This window comes from Rattus norvegicus, chromosome 19 (genome assembly GCF_036323735.1).
Source record: "Rattus norvegicus strain BN/NHsdMcwi chromosome 19, GRCr8, whole genome shotgun sequence".
NCBI lineage: Eukaryota > Metazoa > Chordata > Mammalia > Rodentia > Muridae > Rattus > Rattus norvegicus.
The window spans coordinates 52,370,355-52,390,705 of NC_086037.1; the positions used below are offsets into that span (position 1 = coordinate 52,370,355).

The 20,351-nt window shown below is 50.4% G+C and overlaps 2 protein-coding genes and 1 non-coding gene across 4 annotated transcripts in view; all 3 read left to right on the forward strand.

The window, feature by feature from the left end:
- Wwp2 (WW domain containing E3 ubiquitin protein ligase 2) overlaps positions 1-10,613 on the forward strand; it is a 124,405-nt gene extending 113,792 nt beyond the window's left edge. Inside the window, exons 12-24 of one of the 2 annotated variants that reach the window (NM_001106184.1) lie at positions 2,155-2,236; positions 2,751-2,879; positions 3,205-3,280; positions 3,533-3,604; positions 3,797-3,885; positions 6,040-6,199; positions 7,447-7,580; positions 7,857-7,997; positions 8,466-8,586; positions 8,875-8,979; positions 9,867-9,963; positions 10,121-10,193; positions 10,299-10,612. In NM_001106184.1, the coding sequence (NP_001099654.1) occupies positions 2,155-2,236; positions 2,751-2,879; positions 3,205-3,280; positions 3,533-3,604; positions 3,797-3,885; positions 6,040-6,199; positions 7,447-7,580; positions 7,857-7,997; positions 8,466-8,586; positions 8,875-8,979; positions 9,867-9,963; positions 10,121-10,193; positions 10,299-10,398 (1,379 nt within the window). In that variant the 3' untranslated portion in view covers positions 10,399-10,612. Of the gene's footprint in view, positions 1-2,154; positions 2,237-2,750; positions 2,880-3,204; positions 3,281-3,532; positions 3,605-3,796; positions 3,886-6,039; positions 6,200-7,446; positions 7,581-7,856; positions 7,998-8,465; positions 8,587-8,874; positions 8,980-9,866; positions 9,964-10,120; positions 10,194-10,298 lie in introns of both variants that reach the window. The other variant, XM_039097630.2, reaches the window with a different exon arrangement.
- Mir140 (microRNA 140) lies at positions 4,939-5,037 on the forward strand. Its single transcript, NR_031779.1, has one exon. It is a non-coding gene; the product is annotated as a microRNA 140 (primary transcript).
- A 1,448-nt stretch (positions 10,614-12,061) lies between the features above and the next one.
- LOC120098575 (RNA-binding protein 8A-like) lies at positions 12,062-18,708 on the forward strand. Its single transcript, XM_039098176.2, is given in 2 exon segments — positions 12,062-15,885; positions 15,888-18,708. Coding segments are annotated over 2 exon segments (471 nt in total). The 5' UTR covers positions 12,062-15,539; the 3' UTR covers positions 16,013-18,708.
- Positions 18,709-20,351: the final 1,643 nt, after the last annotated feature.

The following is a 20,351-nucleotide window of genomic DNA, read 5'->3' on the forward strand; positions in this document are numbered from 1 at the left end:
GGTCTTGGTCGGGCATCGGGAGACATAAGTGCTGGTTTGGTGGTGCTCACAGATGCTATTGCGTGAGTAGGGAGTGCCACTGGGACGCTGACAGTGATATCAAGGGCATCTCCAGGATGTGCTACTTTGGGGCTAGATCTCGATGCAGACAGCTGTTCCCTGGCAGTAACTTAAGAGGTTCTGCAGCTCCCCTAGAGTATCAGTGAGTTCTTTGTGCATTCCAGAGTACCAAGAGGCTCCCCTGTCCTAGCAGGAAATATTGGTTAGTAAAAGCCTGTGGGTTCTTGATTTTAACTAGGCAATCCCCGTGCACATAGATGGATGGCCCTGGCCCCCAGTGTAAGGTTACTGGCATGTCAAAGATTAGCAGGTCAAACATGAGAGCAGAACTTGGGGATCCTGACATGAGCGGCGAGAGTGCATTTGTGACTGAAGTCCAGATTGGAGTGTGTTTTTAGTGGTACACAGGCAGTCAGTGCCTCTCCATCAACTGCACTTCCTCTGTAGCGGTCTTGTTAAATGACAGTCACCATGGAGGGAGCTGTGGAAACTTGAAGATAGTTCACAGGGGTGAAGTGTGTGAGCATGTGAGGTAAGAAAAGAGGAGTCAGTCCTGCTTGGGGTCAGTGCTGTTTCTGTGTCGTCAGAAAAGCAGACATGCTCCACAAGTGAGAAAAGAACGCTTTAGGCTGGGTGTGGCGGCACTTGCCTGCACTTGTAGCGCTGTGAGGCTGAGGTAGAAGAGTGAATGCAAGAGTTGGAAGAAAACGCTGTGACAAGAACACGGTGTCTGCGGTTCTGGGTTGGGGTCTCAGGCCTATAGCAGGGTCTGCTTCCTCCAAAACAGTTAGAAGAGTGGAAAACCAAGGCCAAAAGAGAAGACTTACAACGCGGAGCCTGCTGGTCTTCCATTTGGCTTGAGGTCTCAAGGTGTTATTGTCTCCTCCAAGGAGCCCCTATGGCTCTCCCCAACTACAGTCTCGGGGAGGGTTGGGACACATCCACTTTAGAGCTCTGTCTGCTCCTGAACAGTCTTAACATGTGACAAATGTTTCCAAGTCCCTTTGCCTGTAAAACTTGGTGCTGCTATGTTCACAGACAACTCTCCCCATCCCTGTGCTACCAACTATTCTTTGAAGGCTGCTGGTGGGTACGTGGGCCTCCATGCTGTAGCAACTTGAAGCAAAGTGGCCAACGGCTCAGACCCACTGCACTGGTCACCCTGCTTTGTTACTGGTCTTGGCTTTGGCCCCTGGCTCAGCCGCATGCATGGAGGATGTAGTTTATAGCGGTGGCTCCTGAGCTTCGGCAGCCAGTCCTCAAAAACCTCAGGGTGGGAGCTGGGCTGGGACTGCTCTCCAAGGCCAGACATACTCACTAGCTGGGGACTGACCATCTGTAAAGGCTCTAGCCACCTCCTGATCTTTTTTCCTTTTGTTTTCCTGGCTTTGTGAGGATTGGGTTGACAAAAGTCTATTGATAAAGTCTCACTGTGAGACAGCAGGTCAGGCAGAGCCGAAGAGCAGACCTCAGATAACTGTCCTGAGTGGTTCTGGGAGCAGCAGGGGCTGCTAGTGGGCTCCCCATTCCTTTCCCCTTTCAGTTTTTAGGTTCTTCTAGCTCCTGAAACTAATTCTCATTGTTCTTTCATTTCCCTGTGTCAGGGTGGGAGAGTGGGAGTTGTTAGTACTGCTTATTGCCAGGACAGAAACAGCTTTGGGGCCCAGGCACTTCCTGGGAAGGCGGTCTTGTTGGCGCTCACCTCTGGCCTTTTCTGCCCACCTAGAGCTGGTGGGCCACCCTCCCTCCTACTCTCTGAGGCTGAGAGGAAGCTGTCAGGGAGGCAAGGTGCACATAGATGGATGCAGCCACGTCCCTGGCTCTGCAGGGACTATAGACCTCAACGCCACCCTCCTCCTACCAGGCCAAGCAACCAGAGTTGGGAATGGATGGCTCCTTCCCCTGTCCTGCAACAGGGAAAGGCTCTTTGGTTTTTTTCCCCAGTGGCAAGTGTGAGTGGGCCAAGTTCTCTCCTCTTAACCTTCTGTAGCAGGCTGTTGATAGGGACAGAAATGCTAGCCCATCCCACAGGCAGCAGACCAAGGGATAAGCTGTTTGAATCTGACTGCACTCTCTCTTCTTCTCCTGTGGCAGAGAAGAGGCAGGACAATGGCCGGGTGTATTACGTGAACCACAACACACGCACTACCCAATGGGAGGACCCGCGGACGCAGGGGTGAGGACTCAGGCCGAGGGGCCATGAGGGATGGACTGAGGGCTCTGTGCAATTACAGCTGTGGCCAAATGGCTTTTACATTTGCCTCATGGTACACATTGGGCAACCCTTAGGCCTTATACCCAAGAGCTTCAGGACCCAAGAGCATGCCATACCTTCCTAGTGGGTGAAGGGGCCTGGGACGATGGCATAGGTAGGTGCTGAGAACTCGATTGTCAAAACACCAAGGGTACTCTTGCCCCTTAGAAGCAGGACAGGGACATGTAGAGTCTCAGAATTTGCTAGTGAACACTGATGCTTATGCTGAGAACTGGCATTTTAGCCCCATAGTAAATGGGCCCTTTTATACATGACCCATTTTCTCACAACTTGGTTCTCACCGGGTGTATAGCCTTAAGGTGTCCCTTCCCCCATGGAAGGCTCTGCAGAGCCTAGAAAAAGCAAAGACAAAGTAGAACTTTGGAGAACACAGCCTCCACTCACAGGGCAGCCAATACCCCCTTTCTGTTTTCAGAATGATACAGGAGCCAGCCCTGCCCCCAGGGTGGGAGATGAAGTACACCAGCGAGGGCGTGCGGTACTTTGTGGATCACAACACCCGCACTACCACCTTTAAGGATCCTCGCCCAGGGTTCGAGTCAGGGTAAGGACCTTTATACCCAGCCTGTCCCCTAGCAGGCCCCAGTCTGTCCTGAAGCTACCCAGGGAAGAGGGGTCTGTACATGCGTGTGTGTATATGTGCTGTGCTAACCACTGCCCTCTAGAACTGATGTGGATGTCACCACTAAGGGATGGGCCCAGGGCATTGTCTCCACATCTGTGAGTCAGTGGTGGTCCCTTCCTGTGTCTTGCTTTACTCCTCTTTAAATTCTTGGAGCAGAGCATCCGCTTCCCCTAGGGCCCTCGGAAGTGGACTGTTGAATTGTCTAAGGAATCAAATAGTCCTGCGTATCCTCTACCGTCTCCAGGACAAAGCAGGGCTCGCCTGGTGCCTATGAGCGAAGTTTCCGGTGGAAGTATCACCAGTTCCGCTTCCTCTGCCACGTGAGTGCTGCTCGGGGGCTCGTGTGGGGCGGGGCTGCAGACTGCTGCGGGGTCGGTCCCCCAGCTCCGTATACACACTGCTGGGGGTGGGGTGCCTTACATAGGAGCGAGACGCTTGCCCCACCCTGAGCTGTTTGTCTTGAAGGAGCAGGCTTCTAATCCTGGGGACGGGGCCGTGTCATCACGGCTGGAAGAGCCCTTTGAGTGGGCACCCTTGAGAAGCCCTGGTAAGACTTTCCCTTTCCTTTTCAGTCAAATGCCCTACCCAGCCACGTGAAGATCAGCGTTTCCAGGCAGACTCTCTTTGAGGATTCTTTCCAACAGGTTAGAGAATATTCCTGATGCCAGGATCCTGGGCAAGCAGGCTTCCTTCTATCACCCAGCCCTGTCTCATGGCATAAGTATCAGTGACCATACCTGTTAGACAGTAAGCCTTAGATAGCGTCCCCTGCCCCCACATCCCTGCCTTCTGTGCTGGGGTCAGGGGCAGGATGGCCGGATGCCCTGTCTCCCCAGATTATGAACATGAAACCTTACGACCTGCGCCGCCGGCTCTACATCATCATGCGTGGTGAGGAGGGCCTGGACTACGGCGGCATCGCCAGGTGAGCCAGGGTGCCCAAAGGGCTATCCTCTAACCCATGTCCCTGGCTTCAGGGCCCGTGTGGAGAAAGCTACCTCCTTGATGCTGTTCTTTCCTTGAGTTCTCCTGCATCAACAGGAAGGGCACTGGCATGATGCTCACAGTAATCTCTTGGGTTGCAGGTATAGCTCAGCTAAGATAGGATGCTTGTCTACCCTGCCCGCCCTGGGTTTGTTCCCCAGCACCCCGTAATCAGGCACAGTAGCTCATGCCTATAATTGTAGCATTTGAGAGATAGAAGCAGAAGGATCAGAGCTCGGGGTTGTCCTTGGCTGCACAGTGAGTCTAATGCCATCATGGGTCTCACGAGACCCTGTTCCCAAAAAGAAGAAGAAAATCCCTTGATAAATTTCTCTGGTAATACCAGTAAGCTGTGAGTCAGGGTCAGGCCTCAGCCCTTTGGTTATTAGATTATGGGGATGCTAGAGGCTTCTTGGGGAGGGCCATGGTGTGCGGTTCTTTGCCAGCCTACATGCCATTTTTCTATAGTTAAAACAACCTGGCATTGTATCAGTGGACAGTGCTAGCTTTTAGGGTCTGTGAGTATCCCTTAAAATCAACTCCTGGCCTTCCTTCTACTTGATGCAGCCAGAGCAGGTTAAGTCAGATTTCTCAGAGCACATCTGGAGTGTTTAAGCATTGCCACCCATGCTGCATGCCATGTGTACCAGTCAACAGGATTAAAGCAGTTGGTACAAACCCTGAAAGAACCCAGAGCAATGTGCTGCCCTCACCCTATACAAGTTAACAGCTCTGTGGGAAAGCATCACCTCGTACAACAGTCAGAGGGTTCTAGCAGTGGGAAGGAGCTTGTTGGCTGTGATAACCTCTTATCCTGCTGACCTTGTGGTGCGGGGATATCTTCTGGCTTGGTGTTGGGCTCCCCCGCCTCTGATCCTATTTGCGGTGGTGTAGTCTTCTGTGTTGATCCCATCCTGCAGATGAATTGTTCTTTTTTCCGTGGTGACCTCTCCAGGCTGTGCTTGGTGGGCATCTGGTGTGGCTCCCGCCCTGTGTGTCTCTCTCTGTGTCCTGCCAGTGGTTTTACCCTATGGTAGGTTACATCATGCTGTTCTACCACAGGGTAGAACCACGGACAGGATACTGGAGCACCCTCTGCATCGAAGGACTCCATCTACACAGCCACACACAGCCCAGCAGCCAGGGGCCGGCTCCCTTGACCTCTGTTCCCTGACTGTTTAGCTCAAACTCTGAAGGACTCTGGATTCTGGCTTGAGGATTCTATGTAGGATGCAGATAGATGCTAAGGCGTCTGTTGGGTGGGTGACAGTTGAGATGAATGGATCCAAGTTTGGCTTAGGGTACGCTAATAGGGTCTAAGGTGAAGGGAGGGCAGCGTGCAAGTGAGGGACCTGTGGGGTAGCGTGAAGGAATGAGGTTTCTAGAGGCCCAATGAATCACAAAACGTTCCAGGTTCAGCTTTTGGTAACGTGCTACTGTATTCTTCACATTGCACCGCATGCCAAATGGGTGGGGCAGGAGCAGGGCACTAACTGTTACAGAGCAGAAATGTCATTGTCATAAATAAATAGATGTATATATTTATTTGTTTATTTATTTATTTGGGGCATAGGTGTATAGAGGTTCTTATGGGCCATTTACCATGTGTGGAGGTCAGAAAGACAACTGATGGGATTCAGTTCTCATCATATGCCAAGTGGGTTCTAGGGATTGAACTTGGGCTGTCAGCTTTGGAGGCAAGAACCTTTACCTGCTGAGCCTTCTTGCCTGCCCAGCCTATAGCCCAGCCTATGGTGCTAAAACACTACCTTACATATGGTACACAGCCCCTGCAGTGATGCATGGCGGCCCTGGCTGTGAGGAACCCCTCTGCCATGGAAGCTCTAGATACCATAACTGTCCCCAGGGAGCTGACAGCAAACACACACAGGTTTTCCTGAACACCAACGTTAGGTGCTGTCCTCTGCACCTGAGACCTGGGATGGCCTGGCTCCCTGACACACACACACACACACACACACACACACACACACACACACACACACCGGGGCACATGCATTCAGATGGTCTTACCCAGTAGAACCCCAGCTGCTATGCAGAGGGTCCCATTGTTCTGTCCTCTCTTCCCTCACAGAGAGTGGTTTTTCCTCCTGTCCCATGAGGTGCTCAACCCTATGTACTGTTTGTTTGAATATGCTGGGAAGAACAATTACTGCCTGCAGATCAACCCGGCCTCTTCCATCAACCCTGACCACCTCACCTACTTCCGCTTTATCGGCAGATTCATCGCCATGGTAACCCCCAGGGATTCCTCCTTTCGTCTCTTCCTCTTTTGAGACCTCTGGGAAGGGCAGAACAGCAGCCTTGTGGACCAGGGTTCTGCCCCCAACCAGGACTCACTGTGATTCTTCTCTGCCTCACATAATTTCTAACCTGGAAATTTAAGAAGAAGAAAAAACAAGCTAGATTGGCTGTGGGGGAGAGAGAGATTTCACATTGGCTGCCTGGGGCTATCACAGGGTCTCTTGTGTAGTGTAGAACTTACTACACAGAAGCTTAGGGACTTCACCTGCATGTATAGGGACTTAGAGGATGGGACTGGGCCAAGCAAAGCCCTAACTGCCTGGCTGCTGCCTTTTTCTTGAAAGCACTGCATCTTTCATGAGTTGCAGTAGGGAGGGAACCTTTGGGGATGTCTGACTGAGACCTTGGGTCTTCTCAAAGGGAGTTAGGAATCAGCATGGGCCTAGATCAGAGCCACGGTGAACTGGCTGGTACAAGGCCAGGGGAGTTCCCAGCAACTGAGGTCATCTAGAAATATAGGCTCAGCCTATTGGTTGAGGGGGGTGGGGGCCATGCCATGTCCTTTATGATCCATGTGAGTAGGGAGCCTGTAAAGCTGTGGTCCTACTGTGCTCCAGTGCCAGCTTTTCCATGTCAAGTCCCAAGTCTTCTCACACTTCCTTCTCTGGACTACCAAGGGACCTATAGCTCTGTTGCTAAACATGGCCATTCCTATCATCTGGAAGTTCCTGGCTAAGCATTGACAATGGCTCCAGAAATGGGCACATCCCTCCTGGGTCTGAGACCTACCTGGCCTAGCAGCCAACAGGGACAGAGCAGTGAAACTTCTAGACTTACCACCGCAGCAGCCAGTTCTCACTGGCCTCTCTGTGTCTGCGTTACTTTTGGCCTCTAGTGCCACCCGCTCAGAGTGCCAGTAAGCCAGAGCTGCCACCTGGAGCTGTTAGGAACAAATTTTTCTGGAGATAGGGATAAGCCTTTGCTCGAAGCAGGAGTGGCCTGGCTAGTGTGCTGGGCAGACAGTGGGTCTACTTTGCCCGTCCCTGTGATTAACTGTGTCCAAGTTAAAACAAGAAGAAAAGAAGAGTGTTTGTTTCCCAGGTCTCCCTTTAGTTAAGGCAGTTAGTCCTCAGGGGAGGAAGGCAGGGGTCAGCCAAAGCATACCTGAGTCCTCCTTAGCTGTTGTACATCCCAGGAAAGTCAAGTAAGCCCTTTGCTCTGCCTCTTCTTTCTCCAGGCTCTGTACCATGGAAAGTTCATCGACACAGGCTTCACCCTCCCTTTCTACAAGCGGATGCTCAACAAGAGACCAACTCTCAGGGACCTGGAGTCTATTGACCCTGAGTTTTACAACTCCATTATCTGGATCAAGTGAGTCCTGGTTTGCCCTGTGCTGATGGAGCAGGGTTCTGATTGGCCGATTGGCACCCCTGGCCTTGGTTTCCTAGGTGCCTACAAAGCCTCTCTAAGGCCTATAGAGATAAAAGTTTCTAGGTCCTCTGTAGGACAGTTTTAGAATTCTCTCCCTCAGGGTTCCTGATCACCTGTGAGTTCCTAGTGCCTCTTGGGGGCCCCAGTGAGAAGTCAGGCTGGTTAGAACAGACCTTGGTAAGATGGACATTTTCCCCTTGGCCTCCTGTGTCCCAGAGAGAACAACCTGGATGAGTGTGGCCTGGAGCTGTTCTTCATCCAGGACATGGAGATCCTGGGCAAGGTGACAACCCATGAACTGAAGGAAGGCGGAGAGAACATCCGAGTTACTGAGGAGAACAAGGAGGAGTATATCATGTGAGCCTCAGCCTGGGTGGAGGGAGCATGTTACAGGGGGAAGGAATCTATTCTACTCTTGGGTTTATAGTGTTTGATCAAGTTCCCACCCCCATGAGGTCCATAGTCCCCACAGACTGCAGGAATATCCTAGGTCTGCCTGCCTTGGTTGGTCACGTAATGACTTGAGCTGTGGGGTGTGGAGCCTCTGGCCTAAGGTACCAGCTCTGGGTTGGTCTCTTTTGATTCAAGAGGCTTCCCAGCTGCAGGGAACTTTTTAAAGAAATAAAAAGCTTAGATGCCGCCATCTCTCCTGACTCCATCACCTTCCTTGTCCAGTGTGTTTTGGTCTTCAGGCTGTCTAATGCTCGTGTACAAACCTCCCACTCAGGTTCTTTAGGTGTCTTGGTCTAGTCCATTAGACCTTACCTGGGTGTGTCTGAGGCCCAGCAGTTAGAGGCATGTCCTGGGCTCCGTCTTTGGTTTTAGGCTGCTGACTGACTGGCGATTCACCCGAGGTGTGGAAGAGCAGACCAAAGCCTTCCTGGATGGCTTCAATGAGGTGGCCCCTCTGGAGTGGTTGAGATATTTTGATGAAAAAGAGCTGGAGGTGGGTATCAAAGATTGTGGGCCCTTGACCTCACTGCTTCTAAGGTGCCCCAGCTCCATGACACATACCTACAGAAAGTCACCCACCAGGTCCCACATTTTAGCAAGCTAGATGAAGCAGGATGGGTAGTGTCACCTGGATTCTCAGCCTAATTTCCCTATGCTTAAAGAGCAGGGCCTTTACAGTTTCTGGCCCAATGGCAGGGTGAGAAAGTTTGGGAGTCTGATGGTGAGAGGAGGAGGTGCCGTGGGAGGCCTTGCTGACAAGTCCCCACCCCCCACCCTGCAGCTCATGCTGTGTGGCATGCAGGAGATTGACATGAGTGACTGGCAGAAGAACGCCATCTATCGGCACTACACCAAGAGCAGCAAGCAGATCCAGTGGTTCTGGCAGGTACGTCTGGGGCCCTGTTTCCCCTGCTGGACTTGGGGCAAGAGTCTTCCAGGTATGGGCATTCTACCTCCCTAGACACCAAACTCAAGGCCCTTCATCTTGGACACATTCCTCTCCCCTCCCCAACTAGGAGAAGTCTAGGATAAATGTATCTCTGGTCAGAATAGAGGTTGCTGTGACTATTTTCACCAGCTTGTGTGACAGAGGTTGTCAGCAGTTGGTCTGGGTCTGGTTGCTGGGGAGCCAAGGGGTCCGTGGCCAGGAAGTTCAGCTGCAGTTGGCTGTGTGGTTTCCTCCAGTCAGATGGGGTGAGAAAGAAAGCACACGTCTAGAAAAGTGCGCTAAGCTCACCGTCCTTTTAAATGTCCCTTCTTACATGTGGGTCTTACAGCTGTTAACAAGGAAAGAATGCATGGAAAACAGATTCAGATATCCTGTAGGGGGTGTGTGTGTGTGTGTGTGTGTGTGTGTGTGTGTGTGTGTGTGTGTGTGTGTGTGTGTGAAGGAAAGAATGCATGGAAAACAGATTCAGATATCCTGTAGGGCGTGTGTGTGTGTGTGTGTGTGTGTGTGTGTGTGTGTGTGTGTGTATGTATGTGTGTGTAGGCAATCTATTACCTCAGATATTTAACATGTTCAGCATTGGCCCCTCCACTATAGTCTATCTCCCCAAGAAGAAACCCTGTGTCCACCAAACCTGTGTCCACCAGATAGCCACTCCTAGCCTTAGTGTCTTCAAAAGCAGAAGTAGGGACGGGATGACAGAGTGGAGGGATGACAGTCTCAGATGTCCCTGAGACCATGGACCCTGGTTAGTGTCTGTGTGTTGGGTTGGTCTGGAAAGGTCATCTTTCCAGAGGACATCTGACCGTCTTGTGGACCTGCAGGTTGTGAAGGAGATGGACAATGAGAAGAGGATCCGGCTACTGCAGTTTGTCACGGGAACCTGCCGCCTGCCTGTTGGGGGCTTTGCTGAGCTCATTGGTGCGTTTTCCTCTGCTCTACTAGGGCCTTGCCTGGGGGTGAGGACAGCGTGGGGCATGCCTAGCTGGAAGCTGGGGAGGGGAAGAACTGTGGTGCTTGGTTGCTTTGGAAAAGGCCATCTGTGTTGACACAAAGAATACCTTGCCTTGGATGACAGGGAGCAATGGACCCCAGAAGTTCTGCATTGACAGAGTTGGCAAGGAAACCTGGCTGCCTAGGAGCCATACATGGTGAGTTCGTCGGGAGCTGGCAGCCCAGAGGCTGCAGGCTGGTGGGGGCAGGACATTGGAGTCCTGGCTGCCTGGGCTACTCTTCTCTCTTTGTCTCTCTCTCAGCTTCAACCGCCTGGATCTGCCTCCCTACAAGAGCTACGAGCAGCTGAAAGAGAAGCTGCTGTATGCCATCGAGGAGACTGAGGGTTTTGGACAGGAGTAGCTGAGGCTGCCCCTCTCACACCCTCCAGCACATGTAGTCCTGAGTCCTGCCTGCCTGAGAGGCCACCGGCTGCACAGCCCTCGAGAGGCCCCTTTGGATAGTGGCCCTGCACGAGACTGTGCTTTGATCATGTTGGTGACTGAAGAGGCCTTGGGGACCCTTTCTTCTCTCTGATGATGGCAGTCTGGAATAAAGCCCTGTCACCTTTGACTCCATTACCTGTTGCAAAGTCAGAGGGCTGCCCTTCTCTGCAAAACTGCCCCCTCCACTAGGACTGAGTCTGGGTGTGTGTGAGTGTGAGGGAACATGCACTGCCTTAGAGGGCCCCATAGAAGCTGGGCCTCACATGTTCCATGAGGAGATAAGCCTCATGGGATGGCTGACTAAACCCAGAAAGCCAAGGGTCTTTGCCAGCAGAAGAGGCTTCACTTTTGTAGATCTTTCCTGGCGTCTGTGTAACCGATCAGAGGGAACAACTCTACATCAAAACCGTCTTTGCTTTACTTCCTGGCAGGCCGCAGCCCAGGGGAGTGAGCAGCAGACACCCAGTGCCACCAGCTCGTCTCTTTCTAGCAAGCAAAGGGTTGAAGAAGCCACCATCTGTGTGTCAGTGGGAAGGAAACAGCAGAACCAGGCTTTGTCCTTTGACATTAACTTCAAAGTATATCAGTGTATAGGTTCTTTCCTATTCTGTTGTAGGTATGCTGTTCTCCTGGAGCTGGTGCCCCTGGTATTTGAGGGGCTCAACCCTCTTAATCCAGTAGCTTCCCAAACAGCTGTCCCTCTCAGGAACCTGCTTAACAGTTGCACCAGCTCGGAGGCCTGGCTCTGTGGTCCAGTGCATCCCTGCCATGCTCAAACGCTTCACTGACAAGATTCCTTTGCTAGGCAGTTCCCAGTTAGGACCAGGTGACACTGCTCCCTCAGTGGCCTCTGGAGCTCACAGTGGCTTAAAATGGAGATCTTGCCTGGCTGAGTGTATGTGCTATGGAAGTGTGAGGCTTTATCTGACTGTGGGAAAAGACTCTACTGAAAACCAGCCGAAGGGCCCAAGTTGCCTCAGTAGCTTGGCTTCCTTCATGGAGCTCCTGACAGCATCCTGTGTAGGTACCCTGGCTCCTCTAGGTGTCAGAGTGGTTAGAGTGGCACACTCCTTCCTCCAGCCCCCGTGACATACTAGCTTGGGGGCACCCCAGGCATGCTCTCAGACTACTCCTGGGGCCTCTGAGGGTGGTCCCATCCTACCTTTGACCTTTCCTGGTACAGCCTGTGACCCTGGCACATCGCACATGCTGATCTGAGTGGCTCAGCTCACTGCTGCACACCCTTCCTCTCCCATGCAGTCACCTCAGGACTCCTCACATACATCATAAAAGCTGCTCCTTGGCTGGGTGGGGACCAGATGCCAGCCATGTATGGAAGCATCAGGCTCGTGTGTGTGTGTGTGTGTGTGTGTGTGTGTGTGTGTGTGTGTGTGTGTGTGTATGTGTGTGTGAGAGAGAGAGAGAGAGAGAGAGAGAGAGAGAGAGAGAGAGAGAGAGAGAGAGAAAGTGTGTACAGAAAGGCCTGTGCTAGCTAGCACCAAGTTGATCGACAGACTGTTTTGTAATGCTTGCCCTGCCTCGGTATTGCCAGTTTCTTGTGCAATAAACAATCAGCAGCCATGGTTGGTGTCAGTGTGGCTGTTTACACACATTCTGTTCCAGAAAGGAGACTTCCACTCCCGCAGGTCTCCCAGAATCTCCAGACCAAGGGACTCTCCACAACAATAATGCTCCAGCCTTGCTGCCTTTGAGGAGTTTGGGTACCAATAACCAAGGTAGCCTGTAACCAAGGTAGCCTGGAAACAAGGTAGCCTGTAGCCAAGGTAGCCTGGAACCAAGGTAGCCTGGCTTCTGGAATGGATGACAGTCCTTCTCCAGGGGTTACTTGCCTCAGCTCTGGTCATTATGTCATACCCTCTCTAGAGAGTCGTTCGTTTTGGAGCAGGAGAGCTGAGATTTGGGTAGGACTGTCATTCATTCAGCAAATGGCTCCCGTTACATGAGCCCATGACAAGGGGCTCCCTAATGCTGAATTTAGGGTCACACCTTGGCTTATCATTCAGTTATTTTGACAGGTAAGGCTTCAAAGATGGAGGCTAGATATGGTAGTGCATGCTTACAGTCCTAGCCTGTAGAAGGCTGAGGTGGGAGGACTGCTTCAAGTTTGAGGCTAGGCCACATAAAATGGCCCTGCCTCAATATAAATGCAAAGGACAAAGGAGTAGAGAGATGGCTCAGTAGTTAAAAGTGTTTGTCTTGCAGAGGACCCTGGCTTAGTTCACAGCGTCTACATGACAACTCACCATCTATTACTGAAGTTCCAGGGTGTCTGTCACCCTCTTTTGTCTAATACAGGCACCACACACACACACACACACACACACACACACACACACGGTGCACAAACCTACATGTAGACAAAACATACTTGTATCAAAAAAAATTTTTTAAGCCGATCAAGCCTGGGCTAGACCACCATCTGATACCTTGATACAGTCGACATCAAAATGACTCGCATTGTAACCACACTGACTCCAGGAGCAGAGGCTGACTGGCTTCTTTGCAGTTTATTGACCAGTTTACCTCTGTTAGTACCAAAGTCTTCTCCCTTTCGCACTCCCCATTTTATTTTGGGGAGTGAGGACTTGAAAACAGATCTGTGTGCTTGCTAAGCACACCAAACCTAGCTCTTTACCCTTCCAAAGGTCCTTTCCCACTTGATGAGGAAATATTATATTTTAATAAAATTATGAGGAACTTTCACATGATAGACAAAAGTTTCATAGTAAAGTTTTGTTTTGTTTTCTTGAGATATAGGGTCTCATTATATAGCCCTGGCTGGTTGGGAACTCACTATGTAGACCAGGCTAGTCCCAAACTCAACAGCACTCTGCCTGCTTCTACCTCTGGGCTGCCAGGATTAAGGGCACGCACAATTAGCCAAGCCGTAGTAAGTTTTAGTAAGACCTGCTGCAGCCGGGACTTACCTGCCTGTCTCCAGGCATGGCTGCTGCTCAGTGGGCTGTGGTCCTTCCCAACAGGTTTGTCTCCGTGTACGATTTGTAGATATGTGTGATTTTTAAAATCTAAATTTGGGGTTGCATAGCTGCCGAGTGACTTCTCTCACCAGTGAGGTGTTGGTGGCACTTCTGTTGGCGGCCGAGGATTTCATCCCCTCACTGTCATGTGTCATTCATACCATGGATGCTGTGTAGCAGGCCCACTGCCTTCCTGAGGTGAGCTGTGGGTGTGCCTAGCAGCAGCTGTACATACAGCTTTGTCAAATGACCTCAGGCTGGCCCTGTAGGAGACACTCCTGAGGCTAGACTGCTCTGCACAGTGGGTTAATTATGTTTTGAGGTAGTTCTTGCCATGATGCACAGGTGGGGCTCAGACTAGCGATCCTCTTGCCTCGTCCCCACTGCTGGGGTAGCAGACACTCGCCACCATTCCCAAGCACACTTTTATTTTCAAAGTGTAAAATGTTCACATTCAAAGTCACAAATGGTCTGTGTCCATCACTCTTTGGTTCCTCAGCCACTTTGGTCCCAGTCAGTTGCTTTCTGTTACTGGAGCTACTCAGACTGTCACCACACCAGCAACTCCCTATTGTTAGGTCTCAGGCCCTTCATATCTCTAGAAATGTACAGGACTGTAGAAGGACACCCTCAAAGGTTGTCCCTCCTCACAGCTGCTCAAGCTACTTAGAACCCCCGATGTGTGTTCTCAGTATCTATCTCTGCTCTCTGGGGCACCGTGGATATCCAGTCTCTCTCTCCCCTCTCCCTCTCCCCTCTCCCCCTCCCCCTTCTCTCCCCTCTCTCCCTCTCTTCCCCTCCCCCTTCCCCTCTCCCTCCTCCTCCCCCTCTCCCTCTCTTCTCCTCTCTTTATCTCCCTCCCTCCCCCTCATTCTCTCCTGCTTCCTGCTTCCTGCTTCCCTAGCCCATGACCACATTCAGTCTGCTTTCATTTCTCTCCGCTCTGGACTCTTCCAAATGCTTTTGGATAGCCTTTAATGGAGGGGTTACCTCAGCAGTCTCGTGCCCCACATATACTCATGACCATGTCAGGCCTGGGCTACAGTGTCTGGTTTCCCTTTCCCGTCTTCCAGTTACCCTTATTTATAGCAGGTAGCAGCTCAGACCTACAATGCTCCCAGTTCCCCCAGTCTCAGCCTTGCTTCGTGCTTTGCATGGGCAGCATCTGACCGAGGGAATCCGTGATCTAGGCTCTAAACTGGGTTTTTTCCCTCTTCAGTTTTGTGTGGCTTTATTGTTATTTACATCAGAGAAGTGAAATGTGAATCCGCAGTGGCATTTTGGAAATCTCAGTTTGATTTCTTTTGGCTTTGTTTTAATTTTTCTGGGCATGAGGGTGGGGGTTGCACGTGAGGAGTGGGGTGCACATGCCGAGGCCAGAGCAAGTGTCTTCCTCTGCAGCTCCCCACAGTTACTGGTTTGAGACAGTGTCATAAAGCCAGAAGCTGTTTTAGCTGAGCAGATTGGCCAGCAAGCTCCCAGGATCTGCCTATGTCTATGTCTCAGTGCTGGGGTCACAGTTATGGATGGCCTTCTTGCTTTTTGCATGGGTGCTGGACATTCATGCACAGGTGTGGCGGTCAGAGGACAACTTGCAGGAATCAATTTTCTCTTTCCAGTAGGTGGGTTCTGGGGAATCAAATCAAATCAAAATCAGTCTTGGTGGCAAGTGCCTTTACCTCCTGCTCCACTTTTGCAATTCCATACAGAGTCTCTGGTATCCCAGGCTGGCCTTGAACTTGCTATAGTGCTGAGAACGACCTTGATCTTGGTAGGTTTCCCTCCCTCCACTTCCAAGTGCTGGGATTGCACAGGCACACAACCAGGTCTGGTTTATGGAGGCTGGGGGCTCAACTCTGGGCTTTGTGAATAACAGACAAACACAGTATCAATTGAGCTACGTCCTCGGCTCCCATTTGAATACCTTCTTTGTAGCAATAAGGACATTATGTCAAATGACACAAGCGAACCACAGGAAAAAAAAACATGAAGGTGTCATTTATATGAAGTGGTCAGAACAGCAGATAAATAGTGGACAGAGAGCGCTGAGAGAAGCAAGATGGCGGACATTCTGGATCTTTACAAGGCAGGGGGCGAGGATTTCACCACCAACAAGGATGGGGACAAAAACATCCACAAACTAAAAGAAAAAGCAAAGAAAAGGAAGGGCTGTGGTTTTGGCTCTGAGGAGTCCCAAGCACGGATGCAGGGGGATTATGACAGTGTGGAGCAGGATGGCGATGAACCTGGACCACAGCGCTCTGTTGAAGGTTGGATTCTCTTTGTCACTGGAGTCCACGAAGAAACCACTGAAGAAGATTTTCATGGCAAATTCGCTGAATATGGGGAAATAAAATATATCCACCTTAATTTGGACAGGCGCACAGGACACTAGTTTGAGTAGGAAACAAAGAGGCTCAGGTTGCCATGGAGGGACTAAATGGTCAAGATTTGATGAGACAGCCAATCAGTGTCAACTGGCATTTTGTTCATGGTCCACCAAAAGGCAAGAGGAGAGATGGCCAAAGATGACGGACCGGAAACGCCATTGATAAATCCTCTCTTGACCAGGTGTTCTCTGAGTCCATTTGGTTATGCTGCCTTGGATAAACGGACTAGGGTGGACCTTGTGTTTATATTTAATTTCTTACTCTATCTACTTGGTATTGCTTTTGAGTTTCAGAAAAAAAATAAATGTGCCATTTTGTTTTCTACATTTAAAACTTTAAAAAAAAAATGTTTGCCAGGAGTGGGGGAGGGGGGATTGCTGTCTACTGGATATAAATTTCAGGGGTTTTTTTCTTTCATATTTGTTTAGTTTTGGGTTTTTTTTTTCTTTTCTCTTCTTGTTCTTGGGTTTTTATTTTGAGACTTCAAACATGAGAACATAGTCTCATTACTTTCCCTCCCACTCCCCCAGTGATCCCGCCTCAAATCCATTCTTCATTGTCATTGTCACATACACATACACTGAGTGTGTGCACTCAGGGGACTACAGCAGAAGGACTACTAGGGCTTATGGTTAGTCTAGACTATAGTCCAATGCTGCGTGGGGCCGCATAGCAGGCATCTGTCTCAAAATGTCAACAATAAAAAGAGCAGGTGTGCCTGGATGAACCTGTAATTCCGTCAGAAGTTAAGAGCATCTTCAGCTAGACTTGAAGGCTAGCCTGTGCTACATGAGACCTGCCTCAACAAACAGCAAAAACCAGGGAATCTTTCATTTTGGTTTCCCAATAACATCATTCTCATTGTCAGACATTAGGAACCCCTACTGCCTGCGGCTGCTTACCCAGGGGTGTCTTTTAAACACCTCTCTTTACATTTGTGATACACTGATTGATTGGGGAGGGGTGCGTGCCGTAGCACACATGTGGAGATCAGAGGGCAGCTTGTAGGAGCCAGTTCAGTTCTCCTACTTATGGGTACTTAGGGGTAGAGCTCAGCTCAACAGGCTTGGTAGATAATGGCTGGTTTTGTTTTTTTTTATCAACTTGGCATGAACTTGGACACACCTGGGAAAAGAGTAAGGCTTGAGAAAATGCCTCCACAGGTAAGATTGGGCAAGTCTGTGGGGTATTTTCTTGATTAATGACTGATGTGGGAGGGTCCAGCCCGTCATGAACAGTGTGACCCTTGGGCAGGTGGCCCTGGACAATATAAGAAAACAGACTGACCATGTGTTCCTTCAGGACCTCTAGTCTTGATTTCAGGTTCCTGCCTTGAGTTCCTGTCGAGTTCCTGCCCTGACTTCCCTCAGTGATGGAATGCAGCTTGAGAGTTGTAAGCTGAAATTAACTTCCTTCAAGTTGCTTTCAGCCATTGCGTTTTATTATGATAGAGACCCTAACTAAGGTGGTGCCTTTACCCCCTAAGCCATATCCCTGGACTTCTGCCGATGTACCCCTGGGATAGGCAGACTTGTTAGTGGCCCTCAATGTTCCCTTCCAGCTTTGTGAAATGACTTTTTCCTTGGGTGTGGACTCATTTAGCATCGAGCATGGTTAGTTTCCAACCCACACACCATGGTAACAGTAATGGGATGTCCTGGCTGTGATTAAACTGCAGACACCTGCGGCCTACTTTCCAGCCGATCCTCATTGCCTTCCCAGCACGTGCACTCTGAGAATGAGGCTGGTGCAGTGGAGTACCCTCGTGGAGGGCAGATTCCTGTCAACTAGCTAGCAAACGAGGATGTCCAGGAGCCCATGAGGCCTTGGATCCCGCTAATGTCACATGAATGTGTAACGGGTTCCTTTGCCCCTTGATCCTTCTGATGCAAACAGCTGGATTGCAGCCTGTGACAACTCTGAGCAGAGGCTCCAGGTAAGCTGTGGCTGGAGCTGCCGACCCACAACAGCTGGGAGATGGGAAAGACGTGCTGTTTTGAGCAGCTGTAATCATAGGGTAACGTCGTTCCGCTTCTATACTCAGTCGGACCAAGCGGGTTTCTATCACCTTCGCTTCTGCTGCCTGGTACCTGAACATGGCCAGGGTTCTTTGTAAGTTTAAGACTCATGGTGTGCAGAAAACATGTTGGGCATAGTAAGGCACACTTTTAATCCTAGCACTTGGGTGACAGGATCTCTGTGAATTTGAGGTCAGCCAGGGCTACATAGTGAGACCCTGTCTCAATAAGAGGCCAAATAAGAAAGCAAACCAGCCAACATCTTGTTAACCTGTTCTCCACGCAGAAAGGGAAGAGAAGGGTGCCGGAACTCAGTGTCAACCTCAGTCCCTGCACCCTTGGCCTGGAGCTCTGCCTAGTCTGGGACTGCAGGTGGCCTCAAATGCCATTAGTACTTATCTGGGCCTCCAGCCAAACCCAGTTGGCATGGTCAACCCAGTCTCTCAAGAACAATTTTGGGTCCACTTCCTGTGTAATTACGGGGTGTGCAACCGAGAAAACACTATTACTGCAGCAGAGTTAACCCAGAGTCGCCTTTGCAGCCCTGGACTCCCTCTGAGGGTGACTCGGGGGCACAGTTTCTGCTCCAGGGGTTGCCTATGAATATCTCCACCCTGGTAGGTGGTGGGTTAAAAGCGTTGCCTTTTTCTGGAGAGAGTTCATTTCACCTCTGAAATTTCAGGTCTTACAATGGAAGTTATTTTCCAACTGCCTGTAATGGCTTTGTGCTGACTAAAGTATGAAGTGGGTGGTGAGTGTCCTGTGCACAAAGTGGTGCAAATTGTCCCTGCAGCCTGCTCTGAAAGTGACATTGTCTAGGACATAGGGACAGGTTCACGTTCACTGCTGATTAAAGAACCAAAAGGGGGGGAAAGTGTTACTTCTTTGGGGGGAGGGGCGGCAAAGCCATCATATAATAACTGGGAGATCAGTGTCCTCTCTTGGGGTTCTTGGTTTCATTAACCAAAGATTTTTTTACTGAAGCTGGGGATCCCTGTGGAAGAGTTGGGGAAAGGACGGAAGGAACTGAATCCCATAGGAAGACCTACACTGTCAACTAACCCAGACCTCTGGGAGCTCCCAGAGACTAAGCCATCAACCGAAGAGCATACACAGGCTGGTATCCAGGGCACATGTGTAGCAGAGGGCTGGCTGCCTTGTCTGGTCTCAGTAGGAGAGGATGCACCTAACCCTAAAAGACTTGATGCCCCAGGGAAAGGGGCTGGGGGGGCAGGGGCAGTACCCTCTCAGAGGCAAAGGGGAGGAGGGAGGGAGCGAAGAATTCTGGGAGGGGGAGTGGGAGGGGGACTGGGGGCCGATAACATTTGGAATGTAAATAAATAAAATTTAAATAATGGGAAAAAGAATGGACACAAACAGACGCTTGAGTTTAAAAGGAAAGCCCTCGACCATGCAAGCTGTATGTTTTGAAGCTGCCCAGAAGGGAATGGAGAAGAGAGGAGCTTTAGAAAAGCAAGGAGAATTGGGGAGAAAATCGAGAAGGCGATGCCAAGGGGTGGTTGTTGGTCTGCCGTAGACGGAGACTTTAGGAGAGTGTCCCTTTCGAAACAAGAGTTTCAGAATGACAAGATGGCACGTTGGGGTGCAGCTCACATAGGCTCTGTGTTAGTGAGGGTTCTCTAGAGTAACAGAACTTATAGAATGAATCTCGCTCTATAGAGAAAAATGTATTACCATGACTTAAAGGTTGCGGTCCAGCTAATCCAACAATGGCTGGCTATGAACAGAGAGTCCAAGAATCTGGTATTGTTCAGTCCACAAGGCTGAATGTCTCAGCAGGTCTTCAGTAGACTCTTGTCTCCTGAAGAAGTTGGCGGTAATGTCAGTGAAGGAATGGATGTGCTAGGAAGGCGAGGGCAAGCAGGCAGAGATCGAAAGCTTCCTTCTTTTATGTCCTTAGATAGGCTGTCAGAGACATTGTGACCCCAGAATGTGGAGTCTGGACTGTTAATAACTGAAGGGACACAGGAAAGCTGCCCAGGGGCCGTGTGGCTGCCAGGCACAGGTCATGGCTCTTGGCCAGGCTCTGGCTTTTGACATACAACATAAAATGGGCAGACATGAGCTACCTTGTGGATGTGAAATTGACACGCTGTTGTTTGTTTGTTTGTTTGTTTTGCCATGGACATGGTGCGTGAGGGAAAGAGAAAAATCAAGGGTGATTTCTAGATTCAGGGCTTGAGAAACTCAAGATGGCGGCCCCCTGTACATTGATGTGAAAGGGTGTGGGAGAAATCAAAGCTGAATTCTTCTTCCTGTAAACTGTTGGGGTTCAGGAATCTCCACTCAAACCATACAAACACCGATCTCAGTGGAGCAAGTATCGTCTATTGAATGCACACCATAATACAAGATGTCCAAGACCACAAAAAGGACTGCGGGAGCCTAATTGTAATACTAGTCTGCTCTCCGGGTATAGGAAAAACCAGGTTTAAAAGTTTA